This window comes from Lithobates pipiens, unplaced genomic scaffold (genome assembly GCF_037356315.1).
Source record: "Lithobates pipiens isolate NorthernLeopardFrog02 unplaced genomic scaffold, aLitPip1_a1.2 Scaffold_6, whole genome shotgun sequence".
Classification (NCBI taxonomy): domain Eukaryota; kingdom Metazoa; phylum Chordata; class Amphibia; order Anura; family Ranidae; genus Lithobates; species Lithobates pipiens.
This window is the reverse complement of record NW_027507881.1, coordinates 11,354,964-11,379,414: the sequence shown is the minus strand read 5'-3', so window position 1 is coordinate 11,379,414 and position 24,451 is coordinate 11,354,964. Positions and strand designations below refer to the sequence as shown.

The 24,451-nt window shown below is 45.0% G+C and overlaps 1 protein-coding gene across 1 annotated transcript in view; it reads right to left on the bottom strand.

Annotated features, from left to right (window-relative positions):
* Positions 1 to 24,451, bottom strand: part of LOC143958252 (maspardin-like) — a 50,000-nt gene that overhangs the window by 2,139 nt on the left and 23,410 nt on the right. The window contains exon 3 of the mRNA XM_077467770.1: positions 14,423 to 14,584. Coding sequence (XP_077323896.1) covers positions 14,423 to 14,584 — 162 coding nt within the window. The remainder of the gene's footprint in view (positions 1 to 14,422; positions 14,585 to 24,451) is intronic.

Genomic DNA, 24,451 nt, shown 5'->3' with positions numbered 1-24,451 from the left:
GACATGATCAGCAACAATACTCAGGTAGGCCGTGGGGTTAAAACAATGCTCAATTGGTACTAAGGGGCCCAAAGCGTGCCAAAAAAAAAAAATACGCTCCACACCATTACACCACCACCAGCAGCCTGAACCATTGATACAAGGCAGGATGGATCCATGCTTTCATGTTTACACCAAAATTCTGACCTTCCATCTGAATGTCGCAGCTGAAAAATCGAGACTCAGACCAGGCAACGTTTTTCCCAATCTTCTATTGTCCAATTTGAAAAAGGAGGAGTATAGGACGAGACAAAAATCAATTGACAGCATATAGTTTATACAGAGTAAAGACAACTATCGGTTATCTGTTCCCGTATGACCTCAGTAACCTGGTCGATCCTAACTAGATTCAAAATTTATATAATAAAATATGAGAGAGACAAACAGAGAGACACGGAGACTTTCACGCAGCAACATAATGGCTGATTTATGTAGGATATACACCACACATATATCCTGTCAGAGTGTCTATGCAAATGAAAGTTCCATTATATTGCACCATCACACCTCCACTCTGTACAGCTACAGTTCCCACTGATGCCTGTTTGAAGTCAACACAAATCCACAAATTAGATTCCCCCATCTTATTGTTTTGAACCTATACATACTTTCACTTGTTTTTTTTTTTTTTTTTTTAACAGCATTTTTTGCCAGTTTTGGATACATCTTTCTTTCTTCACATCCTAATGCCACCCAGAAGGTTTACCTTCCAACATGACAAAGACCCAAAGCGCACAACAACAAATGAGCACACAGGGGTTGGAGGAAAAAAGGTGAATGTCCTTTGCATGGCCTAGTCAGTGCCCAGACAAGAGGGATTCCACCAAAAAAAAAAAAAATATTAAAAGCCAGCAGCTATAAATACTACAGCTGCTGACTTTTAATAAATGGACACTCACCTGTCCCGGGTTCCAGCGATACCGCAGCCGAGGCCGATCGATCGCTCGGCCCTCGGCTGCTGCCGCCGCCATTCTAGGTGAGGGAATCAGGAAGTGAAACGAATCGGCTTCACTTCCCGGTTCCCTACTGCGCATGCGCGAGCTGCACCCGCGCAATAGGGAAATCTCCGCGCTGTCACTGGGACCCGTGTGTGTCCCAGCAAACAGCGCGGCAGGGCAGGAATGGCGTATGACTCCCGTGGGAGTCTATGCCCGGGAAGTGGGTGAAAATACCTGTCTTTGACAGGTATCTCCACCCCCCTCCCCCGAAAGGTGTCAATTGTGACACCGGAGGGGGGGGGGGGGGATCCGATCAGCGGAGGTTCACTTTAGGGTGGAATCCCGCTTTAAATCTCATTGAAAATCTGTGGATTAACTTGAAGACTGCAGTCCACAAAACAATTAACAAATTTAACTGAACTTGAACAGTTCTACAAAGAAGAGCGGACAAATATTGCGAAGTCTAGATGTGTAACGTTAATAGAGACAAATCCCAGCAGAGTAAAGGCTGGAATTAAAAGCAAAAAAAAAGGTGCTTGAACAAAATAAAGGGCGATTTTTTTCCAACTCAGCGATTCAGTTTAAAAAAAAATTTCTGACAGGTAGCTAGGTGTTCTTTCACGTGGATGTTATAAGTTGCACTGAGGAAACACAGCTGGATAAAACAAACGCTGTTCGGTCTTCATTTCGGGGGGGGGGGGGGGGGGGGGGGGGGGTATGGGGGGGGTATTGTCTATATGCAAACTGAGTAGGCTGAACCTTTACCATCAAAAGTAACAAATCTAAGACTTATGCTCCATACACACAAGTGGAATTTCCGTCTGAAAAATCTTGGATGTTTTTCCGAATTCCACTCAAGCTTGGCGTGCATACACACGGTCACACAAAAGTTCTCTGAACTTTCAAACCGGACAAGAACTCTGATGTACAACACACTACGATGAGCCGAGAAAATTAAGTTCAATGCCTCTGAGCATGCGTCAAATTGTTTCCGAGCATTCGTAGAAATTTTGCACGTAGGAATTGCTACAGACGATCGGAATTTCCAATCAAGAACTTTTTCGGTCGGGAAAACAGAGAACCTGCTCTCAATCTTTTGCTGGCGGAATTGTGCCCTATTCTTGCGTCACTGGGAAAAAAATTTGCCCCATCAATGGGCCTATACGTTTGCGTCATTGGGAGAAATTGTGCCCCATCATTGGTCCCCATTGTTGGTCTCATCGAGGGGTATAATGGCCCCAAGTGCCGGGTAAAAGCAAGCAAAGGGCCGGGACATAGCTTGGAGATCAGTGTTTTAGGCAGCAAGTGTATACGTTGAAAGGAGGAAGAGGAAGAAGAAGAGGAAAGAAGAAGAAGAAGAGGAAGAAGAAGAAGAAGAAGAAGAGGAAGAAGAAGAAGAAGAAGAGGAAGAAGAAGAAGAAGAAGAAGAAGAAGAAGGAAGAAGGAAGGAGAAGAAGAAGGAAGAAGGAAGAAGGAAGAAGAAAGAAGGAAGAAGAAAGAAGGAAGAGGAAAGAAGGAAGGAAGAAAGAAGAAAGAGAAGAAAGAAGAAAGAAGAAAGAAGAAAGAAGAAAGAAGAAAGAAGAAAGAAGAAGAAGAAGAAGAAGAAGAAAGAAGGAAGGAAGAAAGAAGAAAGAAGAAAGAAGAAAGAAGAAGAAAGAAGAAGAGAAGAAAGAAGAAAGAAGAAAGAAGAAAGAAGAAGAAAGAAGAAGAAAGAAGAAAGAAGAAAGAAGAAAGAAGAAAGAAAAGAAGAAAGAAGAAGAAGAAGAAAGAAGAAAGAAGAAAGAAGAAAGAAGAAGAAGAAAGAAGAAAGAAGAAAGAAAGAAGAAGAAGAAGAAGCATTTCAGAGACAACCCACCATATTGTAATGGCAAGACAACTGGGTTAGAGCATTTTGAAAACTGCAGCTCTTGTGGGATGTTCCCATTCTGCAGTGGTCAGGACTGACCAAATTGGTCCAAGGAAAGGAAACCGGCCAACTAGTGACTAGGATGGGTGGCCAAGGCTCATTGATGGAGGTGGAGAGGGGAAGGCTGGCCGCTGTGTAGTCCAATCCAATAGAAGAGCTACTGGAGATCAAACTGCTGAAAAAGTTCTGATAAAAAAAGGGGTCAGAACACACAGAACATTGCAGTTTGTTGTGTATGCGGCTGTGTAGCCACAGACTAGTCTGGGTACCCATGCTGACCTATGTCCCCAGCCAAAAACACATACAAAATGGACACGTGAGCATCAGAACGGAACCATGGAGCAATGGAAGAAGGCTTGCCAAATGTTTTCTTTTACATCACGTGGCTGGCCAGGTGGGCGTGCGTCACTTACCTGGAGAAGAGATGGCACCAGGATACAGTATTGGAAGTCCGATCCAAGGAGACCCCACCTTGCAAGCTGCAGGACTTGCTACTGATGGCTTGGTGCCAAACACCATGGGCAGGTGACAGGTAGATTGCCATCGAGTCGCTGTCATTCTGACCCACAAGTGCTCCTCCTCCCTCACCAATTGGCAGAGCAGCACAGCATTGTAAAAAAATTTTGTGCATAGCGATTCGGATGACCTTGAGAATTGCATGCGTTTCCATGGAGGTTGTTCACATATGTGTGGCTCATTCGTAGTGCGGGTCTTGTGCGGTCAGAAGGCAATGCTTTTTTTGCCTAAATTTCTCTCTGCTATAAAGAGCGTGCCCATTTGTGAGCAGTGGTATGGGAGTAATGTGAGGGGACAGACCATGTCCCTCCACACAGGTGCCAGGTGGATAAGGTAGCTGAGAGGAGGAGAAATTATACCAAACTACTGCACAATAGCAACTGGTACATGGATAGTCTTCTCCCCGCTGCCTCTCAATCCCGTGTCCTCCCTTGTCCATGCCTCTGTGAGCTGTCCCTCCTCTCGCCTCTACCTCCATGTCAGTCCACACAGATCACCTCCCTATTCTCTTGTTGCCCTGCCCCCTCTGCTGTCAGCCACGGTGGGGGCCCGGCCGGGGGCAACTCCGTCCAGTTGGAGCGGGTCTGGGTGCACGAGTTGCTACAACAGGGCAGCTTATTAAGTCAGAGGAGGTGAGAGCAGAACATGGGGGGGGTTATGGAAGATGCTGAGAACATTTTACAGTCTGGGACACAGGGATGGGGGACTTCTACTCATTGAGGGGACTGAGATCTCCCCCTGAGCGAGGACATCCCATTTGTGGGAGAGTGACAGGAGCAAGCATGGGTGAGGGAGTTAGTCCTGGACATGCCAAGACTTGCAGTTTGCAGGAAGCAGAGAGACCCGTGTGACATGAAAGGACCCAAACATTGGCGTAGTGTCAAGGGGTGGCAATGGTGACCCCACCCATGCTCCAGGGGCCCTTGCAGCCTCCCTGTCACTTTCGGTTATACACCTGGACTGGAGCAGCATATACAGTTAGCAATTTCCCGTATTTTTCCACCTGCAGCCGCTGAAAACCAGCTTCTCCTCCTCTCCCTCAGGAGAAAATACATAAAATCAGTAACTGTATATGTCGCGCGCGCCCCACCCCCCCCCGTCCAGGTTACATTTATTTGTGCTGCTTAGGTCCCATGTGTGCTCCCTGCCCCCATCCCCTGCAGCATTGCCAGCTTCCCTTCTCCCTCCCACTGGCTGCTGCTTTCAGGATGGGAGAGCGGAGGAAGGGCCGGTAAATACATCATATTTTCCAGCTCCTTCCTTTCCCAAATGAACACAGTGAGTGATTGGTATCAATCGCTCCAGTGTCTAGTCATAACTAAAACATTGTAAAACGGTTTACCATGCTTTGGTTTGCGGATGAATGGGAAGCTTCGGAATGTTTCCCATTCATTCTGTACAGATGAGGCTGCAGAGATGGAGGTTCAGGACTGTGTGCTCAATCTCCTTTCTCTGTCTCAAAAGTGAGACATCAGAGGTTTATTTAGACCCCTGATATTTTACCAAAGCCCTCCAACAGGACTGCTAAAAAAAATAATTTTATATATATATATATATATATATATATATTATATATATATATATATATATATATATATATATATATATATATATATATATATATATAAAGCCATTTAAAAATAAATATAAATTGTAAAAATTACACACTACTAACCCCGTTCTCCACCCTACTGAACCCAACCGCACGTCGTCCACTGCCCTATCACAGCCCCTTTTTAAAAAGGTAGTGCAAGTATATATATTTTTTATAGTGACATTTGTTTGTTTTTAGTTTTCTTTACTAATTAGTCCTTGCTAGTTACTTTCTTTAACCATTTCAATACGTGGCACTTTCATCTCCTTCCTGACCAGGCCAGTTTTCAGCGCCGTCACACCTTGAATGACAATTGCGCAGTCATGCAACACTGTAACCAAATTTAAAAAAGCGTTATTTTTTCCCTCACAAATATCTTTTGGTGGCATTTGATCACCACTGGGTGTTTTTATTTTTTGCTAAACAAATGAAAAAAGGCCGACATTTGTGAAAAATAAAAATAAATATTTTGTAAATAAGCAGGTTTTCTCCTTCACTGACAGGCACTTATAAAGGAGGCACTAATATGCAGCACTGATAGTTGGCACTGATAAACATTACTGATGGGCACCAATTAGCATCTGTGATGGGTATCTCCTATGGGGGCTGCGTTGATCAATGCGCCGATTATCAGTGCAGATCCCCCCCCCCCCCCCCCCCAAATCTGTCAGGAGAGACACTGATCGGCTCTCCTCAGCTTGTGTCTTGTCAGCGCGAACTGAGGAAAACTGATTGCCAGAACTTCCTGGTTACCGATGTGGATTGGTCACAGCTGATCACATGGTAATAAGCCACATGGACAAACTGCAAAACTCTCATTTTGTTAAGGTAGATCTCCGCCTCTCAAAAAAGGTTGCCAACCCCTATTTTAGGCTCCATTCAGTAGTTTCAGTTGCATGACAAGTGGTTCCCATGTTTTCCTAAGATAACCATTGATATATTGCAGATATATTGCAGCAACTTCAAAAGTAGTTCATGCATACTTTGGTCCAAATTTCAGGCAACTTGAGGGCCAAAGACTTCATTGTTAGAAGTTGCATGAAAGTCCTACCTGAAAGTTAACCAATACAACAAATGTGGGAACTAGTATAAACACTTTACCCACAAAAAAAAAAAAAAAAAAAAAAAAAAAGAAGAAGACAATGTGTGGGAAACTAAACCTTTTTTACTCACAAAAAAATAAATAAATAAATAAAATAAAATAAAATAAAAACAGGGTGCTCCTCAACAGAGAGGCGCTACCCTCAAACCGCACCAGAACTGCGGTAACAAATGCAACAGTGCATTTACTTAAAAAGTACTGTGTTTTTACCCAAAAAAAACAAAAAATAAATGTATGTGCAATTGCAATTATACAGCCGCCTGCAAAACATTGCGGCCAAAACAGGCATCAGCTGATGCACTGACATCTACCTTGTAGAATTCTGTAAAAGTGTGAACAGAAGACCAAGTCGCCACTTTACACACTTGAGCGACAGGCGCTTCATGTCGGAAGGCCCAAGACGTTCCGAAATGCCCTTGTGGAGTGGGCCGTGACCGGAAAGGGGGGCCCCTGCCCCTCCAAGGCGTAGGCCTGTACTACAATTTGTCGGATCCACCTGGAAATGGTGGCCGACGAGACTGCCATGCCTTATTTCGGACCAGCCACCGAAACAAGGAGTCTGACTTCTGAAAGGGAGCCTTTGCAGACAAACTCTCAGAGCCCGAACCACGTCCAGGGCATGAAGGGCCACCTCCTTAGGATGTGTCGGCTTAGGACACAGAGACGGTAACACAATGTCTTCATTGATGTGGAACGCCGAAACCACCTTCGGCAGAGAAGAAGGTTGCGGACGCAACACCACCTTATACTTGTGGATAACCAGATAGGGCGACTTGCAAGACAAGGCCGCCAGTTCCGAACCCTCCTGGCCGATGTGATGGCCGCTAGAAAGACCACTTTCTGGGAAAGAGTCAACAGGGGACTCTCTCTAATATTTTCATATGGCAGTTTTTGAAGAGCCGATAACACCAGGCTCAGATCCCACGGGGGCAACGGTGGACGCACCGGGAGGAACTACATGTCGGACCCCTTGAACAAAAGTGAGAGGCCAGGGGTCGCTGGAAAAAAAAAAAAAAAAAAAAAAAAGAAGGACAGCCAAAGCTGATATTTGTCCTTTAAATGGTGCTTAAAGCCAATTTATGGTCTACTCCTTGCTGTGGAAACAGCAGGATCCTGGATATAGAAAAAAGGAGTGCGGACGCCATCCTTTCTCCTCACACATGGAGATGTAGGCCTTCCAGGTACAATGATATATCCTCAGAGAAGAAGATTACCGTGCTCTCAACATAGTTGGGATCACAGAGTCCGAAAGCCCCCGGCATCTCAACACCTTGCTCTCAATAGCCATGCCGTTAAAACCAGCGATGGTAAAGCAGGATGGAGAATCGGACCTTAACCACTTTCAGACCGGACCAATTTGCTGGTCAAAGACCAGACCCCTTTTTGTGATTCGGCACTGCGTCGCTTTAACTGACAATTGCGCGGTCGTGCGACGTGGCTCCCAAACAAAGTTGACGTCCTTTTTTTCCCACAAATAGAGCTTTCTTTTGGTGGTATTTGATCACCCCTGCGGTTTTTATTTTTTGCGCTATAAACAAAAATAGAGCGACAATTTTGAAAAAAAACGCATTATTTTTTACTTTTTGTTATAATAAATATCCCCCCAAAAATATATAAAAAAACATTTTTTCCCTCAGTTTAGGCCAATACGCATTCTTCTACATATTTTTGGTAAAAAAAAAAAAAAAAAAAAAAAAAAAAAAAAAAAAATCGCTATAAGCGATTATTGATTGGTTTGCGCAAAAGTTATAGCGTTTACAAAATAGGGATAGTTTTATAGCATTTTTATTAATAATTTTTTATTATTTTTTTTTTTTTTACTAGTAATGGCGGCGATCAGCGATTTTTATTGTGACTGCGACATTATGGCAGACACATCGGACATTTTTGACACATTTTTGGGACCATTGTCATTTATACAGTAATCACTGCTATATAAATGCACGGATTCCTGTGTAAATGACACTGGCAGTGAAAGGGTTAACCAGTGGGTGGCAGTGTAGGGGTTAAGTGTTCCTAGGGGAGTGTTACTGACTGTGGGGGGTTGGGCTTTCATTTAGTGTACACTGATCTCTGCTCAAATCACATGGAGCAGAGATCAGCGTCACTAGTTGCTAGGCAGAATGGAAAAATGTTGTTTACACAGCATTTCCTCCATTCGGCTGCTCCGTGAGACGATCGCGGGTATGCCCGCGGCGATCGAGTCCGCGGGTCCCGCGACCGGACTCACGGGGGTCCCGACCAGCGTGGGAGCGCGCCGCCGGCGGCGCGCTCCCGATGGCAGGGTGGCATCGAATATTGGACGTACCTGTAGGGCCTGTAGTGCCCCTGGAAGACGTTACCTATAACGAAACGGCGTAGGGAGGAGCGACGTACTGACGTCACCGCGATCTACGCTGGACCCGGAAGCGACGGGCAGCGTTACTAAGCCGGCCGGCGAATTTGTTTGTTTTACAAAGCAAAGTTTTTTCTACTTGATGTAAGTGCAATCTTTTTTATTATATTAAATTTCGTGACTATATCACACTATGGCGATTCCTTTCGTTATTATATGTGCTGGGCAATGAGCGGTGTGGCCGTAGGATTTTTCTAACCATTGGAATAAGCGGTGTGGCCGTAGGATTCTTCTAACCATTTGAACCAAGCGCTTAAAGAGGATACACCCTCCATGCAGTCCTGACTCAGAGGAAGCGTTTTTGATTTGGCGATATCTGGTCTCTGAGATGGGATCAGTGTAGCTGGTAAGCGGCAGTAGTGTTGGTGGTGGAAGTCCTCTTTTTTCCTGCAAACTCTGATGACACTTTTCCTATATCGGTGTGGTGTGTTTAAAACACGTTGGAGATTACAAGCAAAACGTTTTTTGTTGATGGGATGATGGACTAATATTTGAACATTAGTATATGCATTTCCCTGTCTGCACTTTGTTAATATTTTTTGATTTCATGCTTTATTTATTCACTCATTTGCTTCACATAGCATTTATCGGATCAGTATAGCGCAGCTTATTTGGGAATAATTATTTGAATTGTGGGTATCTCACGGTTAAAGCTGCTGCTGCGTTTATAATTCACAATTTATTTATTTATTTATTTATTTATTTATTTTTGTTGTTTCATTACTTCACATTAAGTTTACATAGGAACAGCGCTGTATTTTTTAGGTTTTTATTCTGTACGCCAATATGCCTGCCCGTGCCATTCTGTCGACGTACATCGTCGTGCGCTGATCGGGAAGTGGTTAAGACAGAAGGTCTTCTCGTATTGCAGTCGCCAGGGGGCGTCTGCCACCAGCCACACAAGGTCTGCGTACCAGGGATGCTGGGGCCAAGTCCGTGGAGAAGTTTCAGTGGAGGAAAGGCATAGATCAGCTAGTACTGATCCCACGGAGCCACCAGCGCGTCTGCCCAAGGATCTCTTGTCCTGGACATGAATCTCGGCACCTTCCGATTGAGACGGGAGGCCAGAAGATCCACGTCTGGTGTGCCCCATCGCAGGCACAGTAGCCTGAACACCTCTGGATGCAACTCCCATTCCCCTGGGTCCAGCATCTGGCAACTTAATTAGTCCAGTTCTCCACTCCCGGGATGTAAATGGCTGACAGGGCCGGTACATGTCGCTCTGCCCACTGAAGGATGTGAGCAACCTCCCATGCGGCGGCCGAACTTCTTGTTCCTCCTTGGCGATTGACATATGCCACTGCCGTGGCGTTGTCTGACTGGATCCTGATCGGATGTCCTTAAAGTCTTATCAACCATGTGGAGAGGCATAGCCTGATCGCTCTCAGTTCGAGCAGATTGATCGGCAACTTGGATTCCTCCACCGACCAGAGGCCCTGGGTCGACTGAACTCCCATTACTCCACCCCAGCCGGATAGGCTGGTGTCTGTTGTGATCACTGTCCACTTCAGAAGTGGAAACGACTTCCCGGACCAAAATGCCGGGGATCTCAGCCACCAGATCAGGGAATCCCTGACTAACTGGCTCACCTGAATCTGCCAATCCAGGGACAATGGAGATTTGTCCCATTTTGTCAAAATCTCCTTCTGCAGGACTCTGGTGTGAAACTGGGCATACAGCACTGCCTCGAAGGAGGCCACCACTAGTCCCAGGACTCCCATTGTTGGAATTGAACATGAATTAATGTTAGAGATATATATATATATATATTTTTTTTATCTCTAATGTTCTACACATCTGTTTGTATAACCAAGCACCAAACACACTCTGCATAGCAGAAGGAGTTCTATTCAGCCCACCTGGTGTGCACGGAGCTTCAAATAGATTTAGGACAATGATGGCTCCGGTCTGTCTGAGGACAACAGGTGGGCCTAATGAGCGGAAAGGGGCGTCCAAGATCGAATCACAAGATGTGAACCCAGTCGGGGCAGTTGCAATTCATGGGCAAACACTGCCCCCCAGAGGCCAAGTATGGCAGGACGGTAGCATGGGGGAGGAGACGCCCCAGAGACACTGATTCATTCACAGGCAAAGGGGGATGGGCAATGGGATGTGGTGTGGCTGAGGTGTGTTTATCAAAAAGGGATTCATCAAAGAGAGCTGTCTCTCACTCCACCATGAGGCTCAATCACGAGGATCTGCCAAGTATTGCTTGTATTGTATTCTGATTGTATGCTATGTACTCTTGTAACTTCTATTGATACCTTATGTAAGCTTTCTTATTTCCTTGGGAAATAAAAGAGATTTAATTGATCTTAGACCATGTATTTGGTTTCATAGCTAATTGTTATAGTATTGTGATATTAACGATAGCATGTGCTCAGAGTATAGATAGACTAACTAATCTATAGGGACTAGACAAAGTAATACATAACTGATAATAATAATAATAATAATAGTTTATATTGATCAGTTACTTCACCCATGCAGAAGCGTAGCGACGATCACCTGCGGCTCATCAACAGTTTTACCCCGGCTCTGAGAGTCTGCAGCTTGTCTGAAGGGAGAAACACTCTCGCTTCCATGGAGTCCAGCAGCAAGCCTAGGTACACCAAACGTTGAGTCAGTACGATCACCGACTTATTTAGGTTCAACAGTCACCCAAAATCCTGCAGGGTCTGCATGGTGATCACCACTTCCTCTCCTCTAACTCTGAGGTGGAAGATGCTCTCAGGAGCAGATCGTCTAGGTAACCCATGATCGCTATCCCGCATTGCCACAGCAACGTCAAAACAGGAGCCAATACCTTGGTAAAGACTCAGGGGGCTGAAGCTAAGGAAAGGGGAGAGTCACAAACTGGTAGTGGGCTTCCCTGACTGCAAATCGCAGAAACTTCTGATGCCGGAGGCATATGGATATGTGCGGGTACGCATCCTGGATGTCCAAGGACGCCAGGGATTCCCCTTGATGGGGTGCAGCGACTACCGAGCGAACAGATTCCATTCTGAACCTCTGTACTTTCACAAAGTAATTGAGGGCTTTTAGGTCCAAGATTGTAGTCCCCAAAAAGGAAGGGGTATGTCCAAACAGGTTTGAGTAGAACCCCTGGAAATGTTCAGAGTCTGGAACAGGTACTATCACCCCGCAACTCAGCAGGTCCCTTACCACCCCCAAAAGGGCCTCCCGACGAGTCGGGAGTACAGGTATGCTGGAGGGGAAGAATCTGTTTTGCGGCCAAGAGAGGAACTCTATCTTGTAGCCTGAGGAAATCAGATCGCAGACCCACTGGTCGGACAGCCGAGAGGCCCACCGGGCTGCAAACTCCCGAATGCGACCCCCCCCCCCCCCCAAACCTTCATGCGGTAGCACTTTTGCTCACAGGCTTGCGGTTCCAGGGACACTTTGGTCCTTCAGAGGTCGTTCTGGGGGCGCTTGGTCAAAGCCCCGGGCGGACGAAAAAGCAGTGAGAGTGGAGAACGAGGGCCCTTGCCTACGGCATGGCTCCTTAGCCTTCCTGGCCTGTGGGAGTAGTGTACTCTTACCACCTGTGGCATTTTTAATAATGTCATCCAAAGAGGCTCCAAAGAGCCGGTCGCCAAGGAATGATAGATCAGTCAAAGCTTTTTTAGATGACTGGTCCGCAGACCAGCATTTTAGCCAAATCAGGCGCCTCAGCACCACTGCTGACACTGAAGCCCTGGATAACAGAGGGAGAGCATCCAGGGCCACGTCACAATGTACTTCAGGCCTTGCACTAGTTGGTCTGCTAGTTCCACGCAGACAGGAGAAGCCTGTTGCTCTCCCAAATCACGGTGCAAAAGTTTTGCCCACTCTGTTCATTTCTGCAACACAAGTGCGGACGCCAGTACTGGTTGCATGGTTGACCCCACAACCGTAAAAACAAGGAACAAGCCACTGCCTCGGCCTTCCTGTCCGTGGGGTCCTTAAAAAGGCAGGAGTCCCCTCTACCGGGACCGCCATGTATTTGGGGACCGAAAAGGTCCGTTGCGGTCGACCCAAGTCCTTGTAAATGTACTTAACACAATAAGTCAGATACGGGAACACCTTAGGTGAACGTGCTGGCTTACAGGACCCAAAAGTGACCGCTATCTCAGCAGAGGGATCTGCTGGCTCCTGAATCTTCAGGGTATCACGCACAGCTGTGATAAGTGCTCCAACAAGGGCTTTGTCGCACACGGACGCGGACTCATCCTCACTGTCTGATGGGTCCTGGTCAGCGTCATCTGAAACGACAGAGCATGGGTCACCAGCCTCAGCAGGGCCCGAGTCTATGTCAGAGCTCTCCCCGGAGGACAGGGGGGGGGGGCCAGGGGCCGCTTTTTACCACCTTGCGCCCACGCACTGCCTCCAGCCTGTCAATAAATGACTTGAGGACCACCGATAAAGCATCCAAAGGCACTGCACAGTCTGCAGGCGAACCGGTTGCAATTGCCTGGATTTCGGGGGAAGAAACACCAGTTTCTGAAGCCATGCTGACCCTACTCTGTATGCCACTTGATGGGGACTTAGGACAGTGATGATTCCACCTTCCTAACTGCTCCTGGCAGAGAGGCTCTTTCCCGTGGGACTCACCACCCTGACTGGTTCTGCGCTATCCAGCTAGTAGTGCCTGTGTCTCTTGTCAGCTCCCAGGTGCATAGGAGATCACACTGCGCTGTCCAGAGCTGCTGTAATTGGCGCGGAAACTGACCAAAAATGTGTTCAGGCTTCAAGAAAATGGCCGCCGGGCATCCAGTATAAAGGCCGCCGAACTACAGGAAAGCAAGCTGCTCCTTGCCCCACCAAAGATGGTCGAACACTGTATACCATGAGGGGCAGTGAAAAAAAAAAAACAGGCAGACAAATGGCGGTGAACAGAGCTACAGCGATCAACAGGCACAGCCTCCAGACACCTGTCGTGGCTGACCCAGCGCGGAGCTCTGGTCTGCACACGCTCGCTGGCCAGGCTGGGGAGACTACAAGGATAAGGGTATCCAGCCTGTCACCCAGCCGGCTGTTGATAGCAGATCACAGGATCTTTAAACTTGCGCAAAAAGCAAGGCTTCTGCAGAAAAAACATGGACCGATGGGCCTGCAGGGTTCCTAGGTCCTAAAAGGGGTTGTTACCCAAGGGACCACCCCTTGGGCGCAACTAGAAAGTTCTAGTTTTATTATCACGTTAACATGTTATGCCTAGTCCTCTCCTGAAGGTGGCGTAACAACCCAATGGTCTAAAGAGAGGAGCTGTGTCAGTCGGTGAATATATGAGAAAATTGCATTTGAAAGACAGCTGGGCAAATACAGTGTGACATAAAATATTGCAGCAATTAACATTTTTATTCCCTAGGGTCTCTGCTAAAATATATATAATGTTTGGGGGTTCCAAGTATTTTCTAGCAAAAAATATTGATTTTAACTTCAGAAAGAAGTATCAGAAAAAGATTTAGACTTTAAGTGGTTAATGGTTCCTGCATTTATACGTTGTTTAAAAAATAGCAGATAGAGCTATAGAGCAGATAAGTCTCTCCACTTGTTATATGAAAGAATTGGCAAACTCTGCAATAGAGCTCGTCAGGGGGGGGGGTTGAACTGAGATCATGATTTTTTTTTTTTTTTTTTTTAAAGATTAATTGTGCAGCTCTAAGTTGCACCCATACAAAGTTACGTGCAAAAGTCAGTGCAACTTTGGGGTTGTACAAGTGTGAATGGAGCCTGAGAGGTCTAATGGCATCCATGCCTGGATGGGTCAGGGCCGTTATAGCAGAAAAAAGGGTGGCCTCCTCAGTATTGGGTGGGTGGTCATAAAGTTATGGCCAACATAAAACTGGATTGTGAATCCTGACAGCTTACATTGTCAACAAGGACAGAAAAGATACAAGTTTTAGAACAAACAGAACAATTGGAAGGCAATTTAGGAATTCTCCATACTCACAGCAATGACTCTATAACCCCAGCCGGTCAGCGCCAGAATCTGGTGGAAGAAAACATCTGCGGTCCCACTTACTGGCGGCAGGAATATAATGGGGCAGCGAACACTCCGGGGGCCAGCATCATAGAGAGACCACACTTTACTGTCATCGTCATCCACAATTATCTGAGAGACAGAAAATTAGATAAACATTTGTCTTATGACGCTTCACAGATATAACAAATTAAATCTCATTACACCCACTCAGTGCAGCGGCTCCTAAGCAAGAAACAGAGCTGCAGAATAAAGAATACAGAGACCAAGTGAATGCATGTAATGTCTACTTTCTTTTAGGGAGCACCGAGAACTGGGGTGCTACATTATAAACTACAGCTAGAACCCACCACTTTGCATTGCCCCCTCAGGGGCTTAATAAAGTCTCAATAACAGGTCAATAAGCAAGAGCGGGAGGCAATGTGTTAGGTCAAAATCCTGACTTTGTCCCCGATATCTGTATTAGGATAGCAGCACTCACCGAGTTTGAGATCTCAGCTGTAAAAGAATCTAGAAACTATGTGATGGCACCTCCTAAAGATGCCGGCAATTCCGTTAAGATGGCGTTTCTCAACCTTTTAATCACTTCTATATAATCGGGCCAATTATGGCATTTCTCTACTACGTGTAAAAAAAAAAAAAACTAATATTTATTGTTAGAGAGATACATACATACATACATACACTTATTTTTAGCAGACACCCTAGGGAATAAAATGGCAGGGACCGCAATTTTTTTTTTTTAATGTCGCACTGTATTTTCAATCTTTCAAATGCGATTTGTTTTGGGGAAAAAGAAAAAAAAAAAAAAAAGACAAAAAAGTAAAGTTGGTCCTTTTTTTTGTATGTGAAAGATGATGTTACACTGAGTAAATAGATTTGCTTCAAAATTGCACACACTTGAATGGTGCCAAACTTTGATTCTTAAAAAGGATATGTAAAGCTTTGTTTTTTTTCCCCCCCTTTAAAATAATAAACATGTCATACTTGCCTCCTCTGTGCAGTTGGTTTTCAACAGAGTGGCCCCGATCATCTTCTTCTGGGGTCCCCAAGTGGTGCTCATGGCTCCACCTCTTCGAGTGCCCCGTTGGAGAGCCGATCTCCCTCAGGGCTGCTGCGTCTATTGACACAGACAACAGGACTCGGTGCTTAAAGGTGAAAAACCTTGAGGGAGTACAACCCCTTTAATCACCTCAATACAGGGCACTTAAACACCTTCCTGCCCAGACCAATTTTGAGCTTTCAGCGCTGTCGCACTTTGAATGACAATTGCGCGGTCATGCTACATTGTACCCAAATGACATTTTTATCATTTTTCCCCACAAATAGAGCTTTCTTTTGGTGGTATTTGATCACCTCTACGGTTTTTATTTTTTGCTAAATAAAAAAAAAAGACAGAAAATGTTGAAAAAAAGTTTTTTTGTTTCAGTTTCAAAATGTTGTAAATAAGTACGTTTTCTCCTTCACTGATGGGCACTGGTGGGGGCGGCACTGACGGGCACTGATAAGGCAGCACTGATGAGGTCGCACCAATGAAGTGGCACTGATGAGGTGGTATTGATGGGCACTGATAGGCGGCATTGTATTGTACTGATGGATGCCAATCAGTGCCAAACAATGCATGCCAATCAGTGATGCCCATTGTGGGCACTGATTGGCATCCATTGTGGGCACTGACTGGCATCCCTGGTGGTCTAGGGTGGCATACCTGGTGCTGGGCATCCCTAGTGGTCTGGTGGCATCTCTGGTGGTCCAGTGTGGGCATTCTCGGGGGGGCTACGCTGATAATCCATCAGCAGACCCCCCCCCCCCCCACCTGTCAGAGGAGCAGCCGATCAGCCCTCCTCTACTCGCGGCTGACAGACGCGAGTGAGGAAAGGCTGATCACCGGCTCTTCCTATTTACACTGTGATCAGCCGTCATTGGACACAGCTGATCACGTGGTAAAGAGGCTCCGTCAGAGGCTCTTTACCGAGATCGTAGTTGCGGTGTGTCAGACTGACACACCGCAACACCGATCGCCGTGATGCGTGCCCCCAGGGGCACGCAGCAGCTCAAAATCCTGAGGACGTCTTATGACGTCGAGTCAGGATTTTGAAATCACTTTGCCGCCGTCGTTTGCCTATAGGGCGGCGGCAAGTGGTTAAAAATCTCCATAGGTTAAGCTTTAAAAAAAAAAAAAAATTTACAGGCTACCAGTCTGGAGTTAGAGGAGGTCTAGTGCTACAATTATTGCTCACGCACCGTTTGCGCCAATACTTCACATGTGTCGTTTGAACATCATTTACATGTGCGGACACAGCCTACGTATGCATTCGTTACTGCTCGCTTTAATTTAATTATTACACTTTCCCTTTAAAAAAAAAATAATAATAAATTTGGATCACTGTTTTTCCTAGTACAAGGAATGTTTACATTCCTTGTAATAGGAATAGGGCGTGGCAGGTCCTCTTTATGGAGAGATGTGGGGTCTATAAGACCCATGATTCAGAGATCACCACTAAAAGCCCAGGACATCATATGACATCCAGCAGAAAACGAAGATCAACAACGTCAGCCTACACACTTCCCCCATGGCTTTTATTTTATACTGAAGGTCACATTTTTATTAAAACCTAAAAAAAAATATTTTTTTTGGATAGACTTGGAAAAGTAAATACTAAATGTCAAAAGAAATCTAACCGCATTTTGCTAGCCTTAGCATTTTTGCTGGAAAGCTTTTACGTCCTCAGAACTCGCTGATAGTATATCTATTCTTGCATTCCATGGATATTACCGCTGCTATATCCTTGCTGTGATAAAACTTAGATCTCATCTTATCATGATCATTTATAATATAGGAACCACATAGGGGTGGTTTTAACAAGCAGCTGATCCCGAATAAACACCTGCAGTAGGAGGTTTTAGGGTTTAATGTACTGTTGACAACGTGATCATATAGTAATGCTGTCAGTACAGGATGATGTGATCAGGACTTTTAGACATCATTTTAAATGCAAATTATTAAAGCGGTTTTGAAAGGTATATTCCTCCCTGAGCTCCAATTTAGAGCTGGAAATACATAACCTGGCTGTAATGAATGACTTTAAAAATCAGGTTAATAATTAAAATAGGAAATCTAAGGCTTGGTCAATGTAAACAGAAGCAGGGAGAGCCTGGTAGAGACCAGCTCTTCTATTTGTCTTATCTTGTCTTTTTTTTTTTTTTTCTAAACAAAAGATTCTAATTTCTTAATGCTTAAACATTTTAGGATCTTGTTAAAAAAAAAAAAAAAAAAAAAAAAAAAATGCACCACGTTTTCACGTCATTTTCAGTAATTACTACTACAAGAGTAGTCTAAAAAAAGGTCATGGCCTGACATGAAGTGACCACAGACATGAAACGTTATCACTGCACCAAGCCACTCTTCAATGTTCAGTGCTGAAAACTGCACATAAAGTGACACTAAAAAGGTTCAGTTTAAAAAAAAAAAAAAAAAAAAAAGAGAAAGGAAACAAACATGTTCTACTTGCCTCCACTGTGTAGCTCGTTTTGCACAGAGTGGCCCCGAACCTCATCTTCTGGGGAACCTCAGCGGCTCTTGTGGTCCTCCCCATCAGATAACCCCCCAGGAGAAGCGCTCTCCATAGAGGCCGAATGCAGGACTCGGCCCCCGGCCCACACGTCATTGGATTTGATTGACAGCAGTGGGAGCCAATGGCTACGCTGCTATCAATCTATCCAATCAAGAGCCGAGAACCCCTGGCAGAGGAAGAGCGCGTCCCCGCCGGGTCAAGTTCAAGGGTTCAGGTAAGTAAAACGGTGAGGGCTGTTCACTGGCAGATGTTTTTTTACCTTATTGCATAGGATGCATTTAGGTGAAGAAAAAAAAAAAAAAAAAAACACAAAAAGGTTTACAACCCCTTTAATGCTCTCTTAGCAAACCTTTGGCTTCCCCTGTAGTCAAGTTAAAATTGGAAGGCTGTGGCTTAGAGCAGTGGTCATCAACCCTGTCCTCAGGGCCCACTAACAGGCCAGGTTTTATGTATTACCTTGGGGGGAGATACAGACTAGAATACGGCAATCACTGAGCAGCAAAATGATATCACCTGTCATGTATTTCAGTTATCCTGCAAACCTGGCCTGTTAGTGGGCCCTGAGGATGGGCTTGGATGACCACTGGTTTAAAGTGTTCCCTCAGTGGGGAGAGAGGTCAGTCTTCTGAGATTCTGAGGATGTGCAGCAACGTCCAGAAGAATGCTGCCACCACTTTGCCCACTGAAGGAACATGCCAAGCCTTCCTCAACTTTCTTCACTATGGGAGGCCCAAAGATTTGCAAAGAGCACACGGAAACCGTATAGCAAGCATTCAGCGCTGAACATATGGAAGAGTGGCTTGGTGCAGTAATAAAGTTTCAGGTCTGGGTGGTCTCTCCTTCCGTGTTCAGCCGTAAACATTTTACACTACCCTGGTAGCGAGTGTACTTACACGTCACATCAATAAGGGCTCTTCTCACACAGGCAGATCTAGCTACTCATCGGGCGATCTAACTGTTAATCCCCACTGAGCAGGCCAATGACAGTTCCATGTCTGCTCCACTTATGCAGAGGGGACAGTCTGTTTTCCTCTATGGGTGGTCAGATGTAAACAGACCGCCTTGTCTGTTTACATCAGACTGTCACCAGATCCTCCAGATGCACGGGGGACAGATCTCCCCCATTCGTCTATTTTTAGCAGACAGAATCAGATGCCGGCGGGTGTAAGCAAGCATGTCCGTTTACATCCATTGCCATCCATAGAGGGCAATGGATAGTCCAATCGGGTCCACCTAAAATACAGACAGCTGGACCAGATCGCTCCCCCGTGAGAAAGGGCCCTTTTCTTCGTCTTTGTTGTAGCAAGAATAGATTAACATTAAAATACTAGAGAGTCTATTCCATTGACATCACCACGATTTCCAGCTCATTTTATAGCTATAAGCACATTGGTGGTTTGGCCCGTCTACATTAAATCCCAGCACTTTTGAGCAACCGGGAAGCACAGGCCGTATCCATCCCCAATGTCAGCAGTCCATCCAGATATGGCATTCTGAAATTCTGCATTTGTCCCCAAACGCATACAGCGCTATACAAGATTACTGTATGGTACAGCATCCAGCCGCTGAGTATTTCAGATCATCATTTTAATAGGCTGTTGGCAGCAGGCTGGATGCTGCACCTGTGCCTTATGGGTGTCCAAAAATGCTGGGATGTGATGCAAATTGGCTACACTGCCTGCTAGTATTTAGACCTTAAAGTGGTTCTAAAGGATCAAGGATTTTTGCCTTAATGCATTCATTAGGGTAAAGGCTCAGGGGTTAAAATTTCAGCACCATTAGCAGTGACCCCGAGCCACCCTCGGGATTGCATTGCAGGATCCTGGTGCGGTATACTTACCTTGTCCCCAGGATCCTGCAATGTCCCCCCGCTGTGTCCGCGGGCTCTGACCTCCACCCGATGCCTCTCTGTGCCGGGCTCCGTTCCCTGCAAGCGTCACGACGCACAGGGGTGGAGCCCGTCGGCAAATTCAAAAAAGTGAAAAATAATACACACAGTAATCTTACAGATTACATTACTGTATGAAATTATTTCACATCCCTTTTGTCCCCAGTGCTTTGTCCAATGCCCTGCATGCAGTTTTATATTATACATACTGTTCTACTGTTCTGCTCACTCAGCTGTCAAAAGAAAACATCTAGGCAGACTGCCCAGTTTTTAAAATGAAACATTGTAACTAACTATTCCTTCTTAGATCAAAGGGAAACTTCTGTGTGGAAAAAAAAAAAAATCCAGGCATTCTGCTAAGTTTTTAACCACATGCCGACCGGGCCATAGCCAAAAGACAGCTACAGCGTGGTCAGCTTATTGTGAGAGGGCGTCCATGGACGTCCTCCCAGAATCTTGCTTCTGCGCGCGCCCTGGGGCGCGCACCCGGGAACATCGGTGACCGATAGCGGCTGTTTACCACGTGATCGCTCCGTCAAATGACGCCGATTCCTCCCTCCCTCTCTGTACCGATCGGTGAGGGGATGAGGGGAGAGGGGGGGGGGGGGGAGAGATGGCAGCAGCTTTGTGGGCTGGATGTCAAATGCGCACAGCGCTGCTCAGTGCCAACACTGCCATAAATTTTAAAAGAAATACAATTTAAATTTTTTCACCAAAATTTTCAGTCTTTTTTGATTAATAGCGCAAAAAATAAAAAACCCAGCGGTGATTAAATATCACCAAAAGAAAGCTCTATTTGTGTGAAAAAAAAAAAAAAAAAAAAAAAAGGACAAAAAGTTAATTGGGTACAATGTTACACGACTGAGTAAATGTCATTCAAAGTGTGAGAGCGCTGAAAATTGGTCTGGTTAGGAAGGGGGTTTAAGTGCCCAGTGGTCAAGTGGTTAAACAACAGCGTAAATGCAGGAAGTTTAACCACTTAAAGTCCAAATCTTTTTCTGACACTTGTTTCTTAAAAGGGGCGTTCGGCCAATACATTTTTTTTTTTTTTTTTTAAGTCAGCAGCTACAAACACTGTAGCTGCTGACTTTTAATAAGGACACTTACCTGTCCAACAATCCAGCAAAGTTGGCCGCCCCAAAGGCCGATTCGTTCATCGGATCGGCTGCCGGTGCCTCCATCCTAACGTAGAGAAACAGGCAGTGGAGCCTTGCGGCTTCATTGCCAGTTTCCTACGGCGCATGCGCGGCCCGCACGACGCTTTGTGAATGACCCCATTGTTTTCTGGGACACATACATCTACCAGAAGGCAACGGGGCTGCTCACCGAAAAAAGTGGAAGCGCGGCGGAATAGGAAGAGGCAGATTAGGAAGGCTGTCTAGCAACAGTGTTTCAGGTAAGTGAAAAAAAAAATTGTATTTTTTATTTTATTAATGCATTTTTTTTTTTTTTTTGGGTGGCCCTCCACTTTAAGACCCAGCAGTCTTTCAAACGCAATTGTTTTGGAAAAAATACAGTTCAATGTATAAAATAGTGTTTTAATGTGAAAGATGATGTTACGCCACGAGAATATTTATAATTTATTATAATTTATGATTTTGTGTTTCAAACTTCATCATACCCGGGATATCTACTAGACTCTTGTTTGGATAGATTTAAGAGTGTCATTGTAAAGAATTACAATATAAAAACGCCAAATTTCTATGCAAAATTGTACCACTTTGAGGTGCAAAAATCTGACATAATCATACCACCAGGGAGGTTAAGGGTCCTTTTGCACCTAAATACACTGTGTTGAGCAGCCTTGCACAATACACTGACAAGACAGTTTATTTTATTTTTTTGTTTCTATACAAAGGGGGAACAATTTAGTGCATCAGCTTGCTTTAGGCTGAGTTCATACTGGCATTAAGAGCAGGCATTAAAAACACCCCTCAAACACCTATGTACAAGATATAATAGACAGCACATAGTGCTGTTCACACTAAGCATTAGCGTCAAAATTGAAGCCTCATGTCGAGTGTGGAGGCGTTTGACGCCTTTCAACGCCTCCCATTCAAGTCTATCGTAACGCTCCGCAAATGCTCTGGCAGCCGTTTTCGGCACGGTTTTGGTGCGGGTGTGGCGCATTAAAATTTGTTCATTTCTGTCACTTTCCATTGTGGAGCAGTCTTAATGCTCAACAAATACTGCAAAACCCGCGCATAGGGCATTTAGGGAGCGTTTTTAACGCCTGGAAAACGACCCATTCTAAAGCTCATTGACATACTAATGCCATACAAACGCTATAGATGAGTTTGTTGAGCGCCAGAAATTAAGTCAAGTACGAACAAGCCCCTAGAGTAGAGAGGCACTGAAATTTTGACCGCCGAAAAAGTTAATTCTGCGTTTTGCTACTAGAGAAAAAAAAAAAAAAAAAAAAAAAAAAAAAAAAAAAAAAAAAAAAAAAAAGGAAGGTGGCGATAATGGTGCGGAAAATTCACACCATTTTAAAGCGGGAGTTCTGCAGTTTTTTGTTTTTTTTAAAGTTAGCAGCTACAAATACTGCAGCTCCTGACTTTTAAAATAAGGACACTTACCTGCCCAGCGCGCCCGCGATGTCGGCACCCGAAGCCGATCTCTCGATCGGCTCTCAGGTGCTGCTGCCGCAATTTTGGGTATGGGAATCAGGAAGTGGAGCCTTGCGGCTTCACTTCCCGGTTCCCTACTGCGCATGCGCGAGTCGCGCTGCGCAATAAGGATGGTCCCCGCTGTCTCTGGGATCCGTGTGTTTCCCAGCAGACAGCGGGGGACCCGCAGGAAGTGGCGTAAATATCCGCAGATATCTATGCCGGAAGTGGGTGCAAATACCTGTACTGTACAGGTATCTGCACCCCCTCCCCCCTCAAAAAGGTGCCAATTGTGGCACCAGAGGGGGGGGGGGAGGGTTCCAATAAGCGGAAGTCCCACTTTAGGGTGGAGCTCCGCTTTAACGCACTTATGGTGTGTTTTTCATAGGTCATGCGACTCAAAAACCGCATCAAATATGTAACATGGGTGTGTTTGAAATTCATTGAAAACTCACAAATGCATTAACGGGGAGGTGCGTTCTTGGCGCTTTTTTTTTTTATTTTTTTTTTTTTTTTTTTTAATGACCAAAAATGCAGCGAGCAAGATTTTTAAACACAACAGAAGCACAATGGACCAATGTGAAAACATACATAGAATTTAAATGGATGCATTTTTCTTGCACTAAAAAAGGTGCCAATAATAAATTAATATTCATTTAAAATGTTGAAAATTTTATATACAATATAAAAAATTGGCCCTAGTATATAAATGGGGACCTTGGATTGTGGGCTCCTTGAGGGTAGGGACTGATGTGAGTGTGTGATGTAAACAATTGTAGACACTCAGGTTGAACTGGATGGACTGGTGTCTTTATTCAACCTTACTAATTATGTAAATATATATATTCAAGGGGGCCGAATACAATACATACATAGTATTCGGCCCCCTTGAACTTTTCAACCTTTTGCCACATTTCAGGCTTCAAACATAAAGATATAAAATTTTTATTTTTTGTGAAGAATCACCAACAAGTGGGACACAATTGTGAAGTGGAACGAAATCTATTTGATTTTTGAAACTTTTTTAACGAATAAAAAAAATGAAAAGTGGGGCGTGCAAAATTGCGTTAATACTTTGTAGAGCCACCTTTTGCTGCGATTACAGCTGCAAGTCGCTTGGGGTATGACTATCAGTTTTGCACATCGAGAGACTGAAATTCTTGCCCATTCTTCCTTGCAAAACAGCTGGAGCTCAGTGAGGTTGGATGGAGAGCGTTTGTAAACAGCAGTTTTCAGCTCTTTCCACAGATTCTCGATTGGATTCAGGTCTGGACTTTGACTTGGCCATTCTAACACCTGGATACGTTTATTTGTGAACCATTCCTTTGTAGATTTTGCTGTGTTTGGGATCATTGTCTTGTTGGAAGATAAATCTCCGTCCCAGTTTCAGGTCTTTTGCAGACTCCAACAGGTTTTCATCCAGAATGGTCCTGTATTTGGCTGCATCCATCTTCCCCTCAATTTTAACCATCTTCCCTGTCCCTGCTGAAGAAAAGCAGGCCCAAACCATGATGCTGCCACCACCATGTTTGACAGTGGGGATGGTGTGTTGAGGGTGATGAGCTGTGTTGCTTTTATGCCACACATATGGTTTTGCATTGTGGGCAAAAAATTGGATTGTGGTTTCGTCTGACCAGAGCACCTTCTTCCACATGTTTGGTGTGTCTCCCAGGTGGCTTGTGGCAAACTTTAGATGAGACTTTTTATGGATATCTTTGAGAAATGGCTTTCTTCTTGCCACTCTTCCATAAAAGGCCAGATTTGTGCAGTGTACGACTGATTGTTGTCCTATGGACAGACTCTCCCACCTCAGCTGTAGTTCTCTGCAGTTCATCCAGAGTGATCATGGGCCTCTTGGCTGCATCTCTCATCAGTCTTCTACTTGTCTGAGCTGAAAGTTTAGAGGGACGGCCAGGTCTTGGTAGAT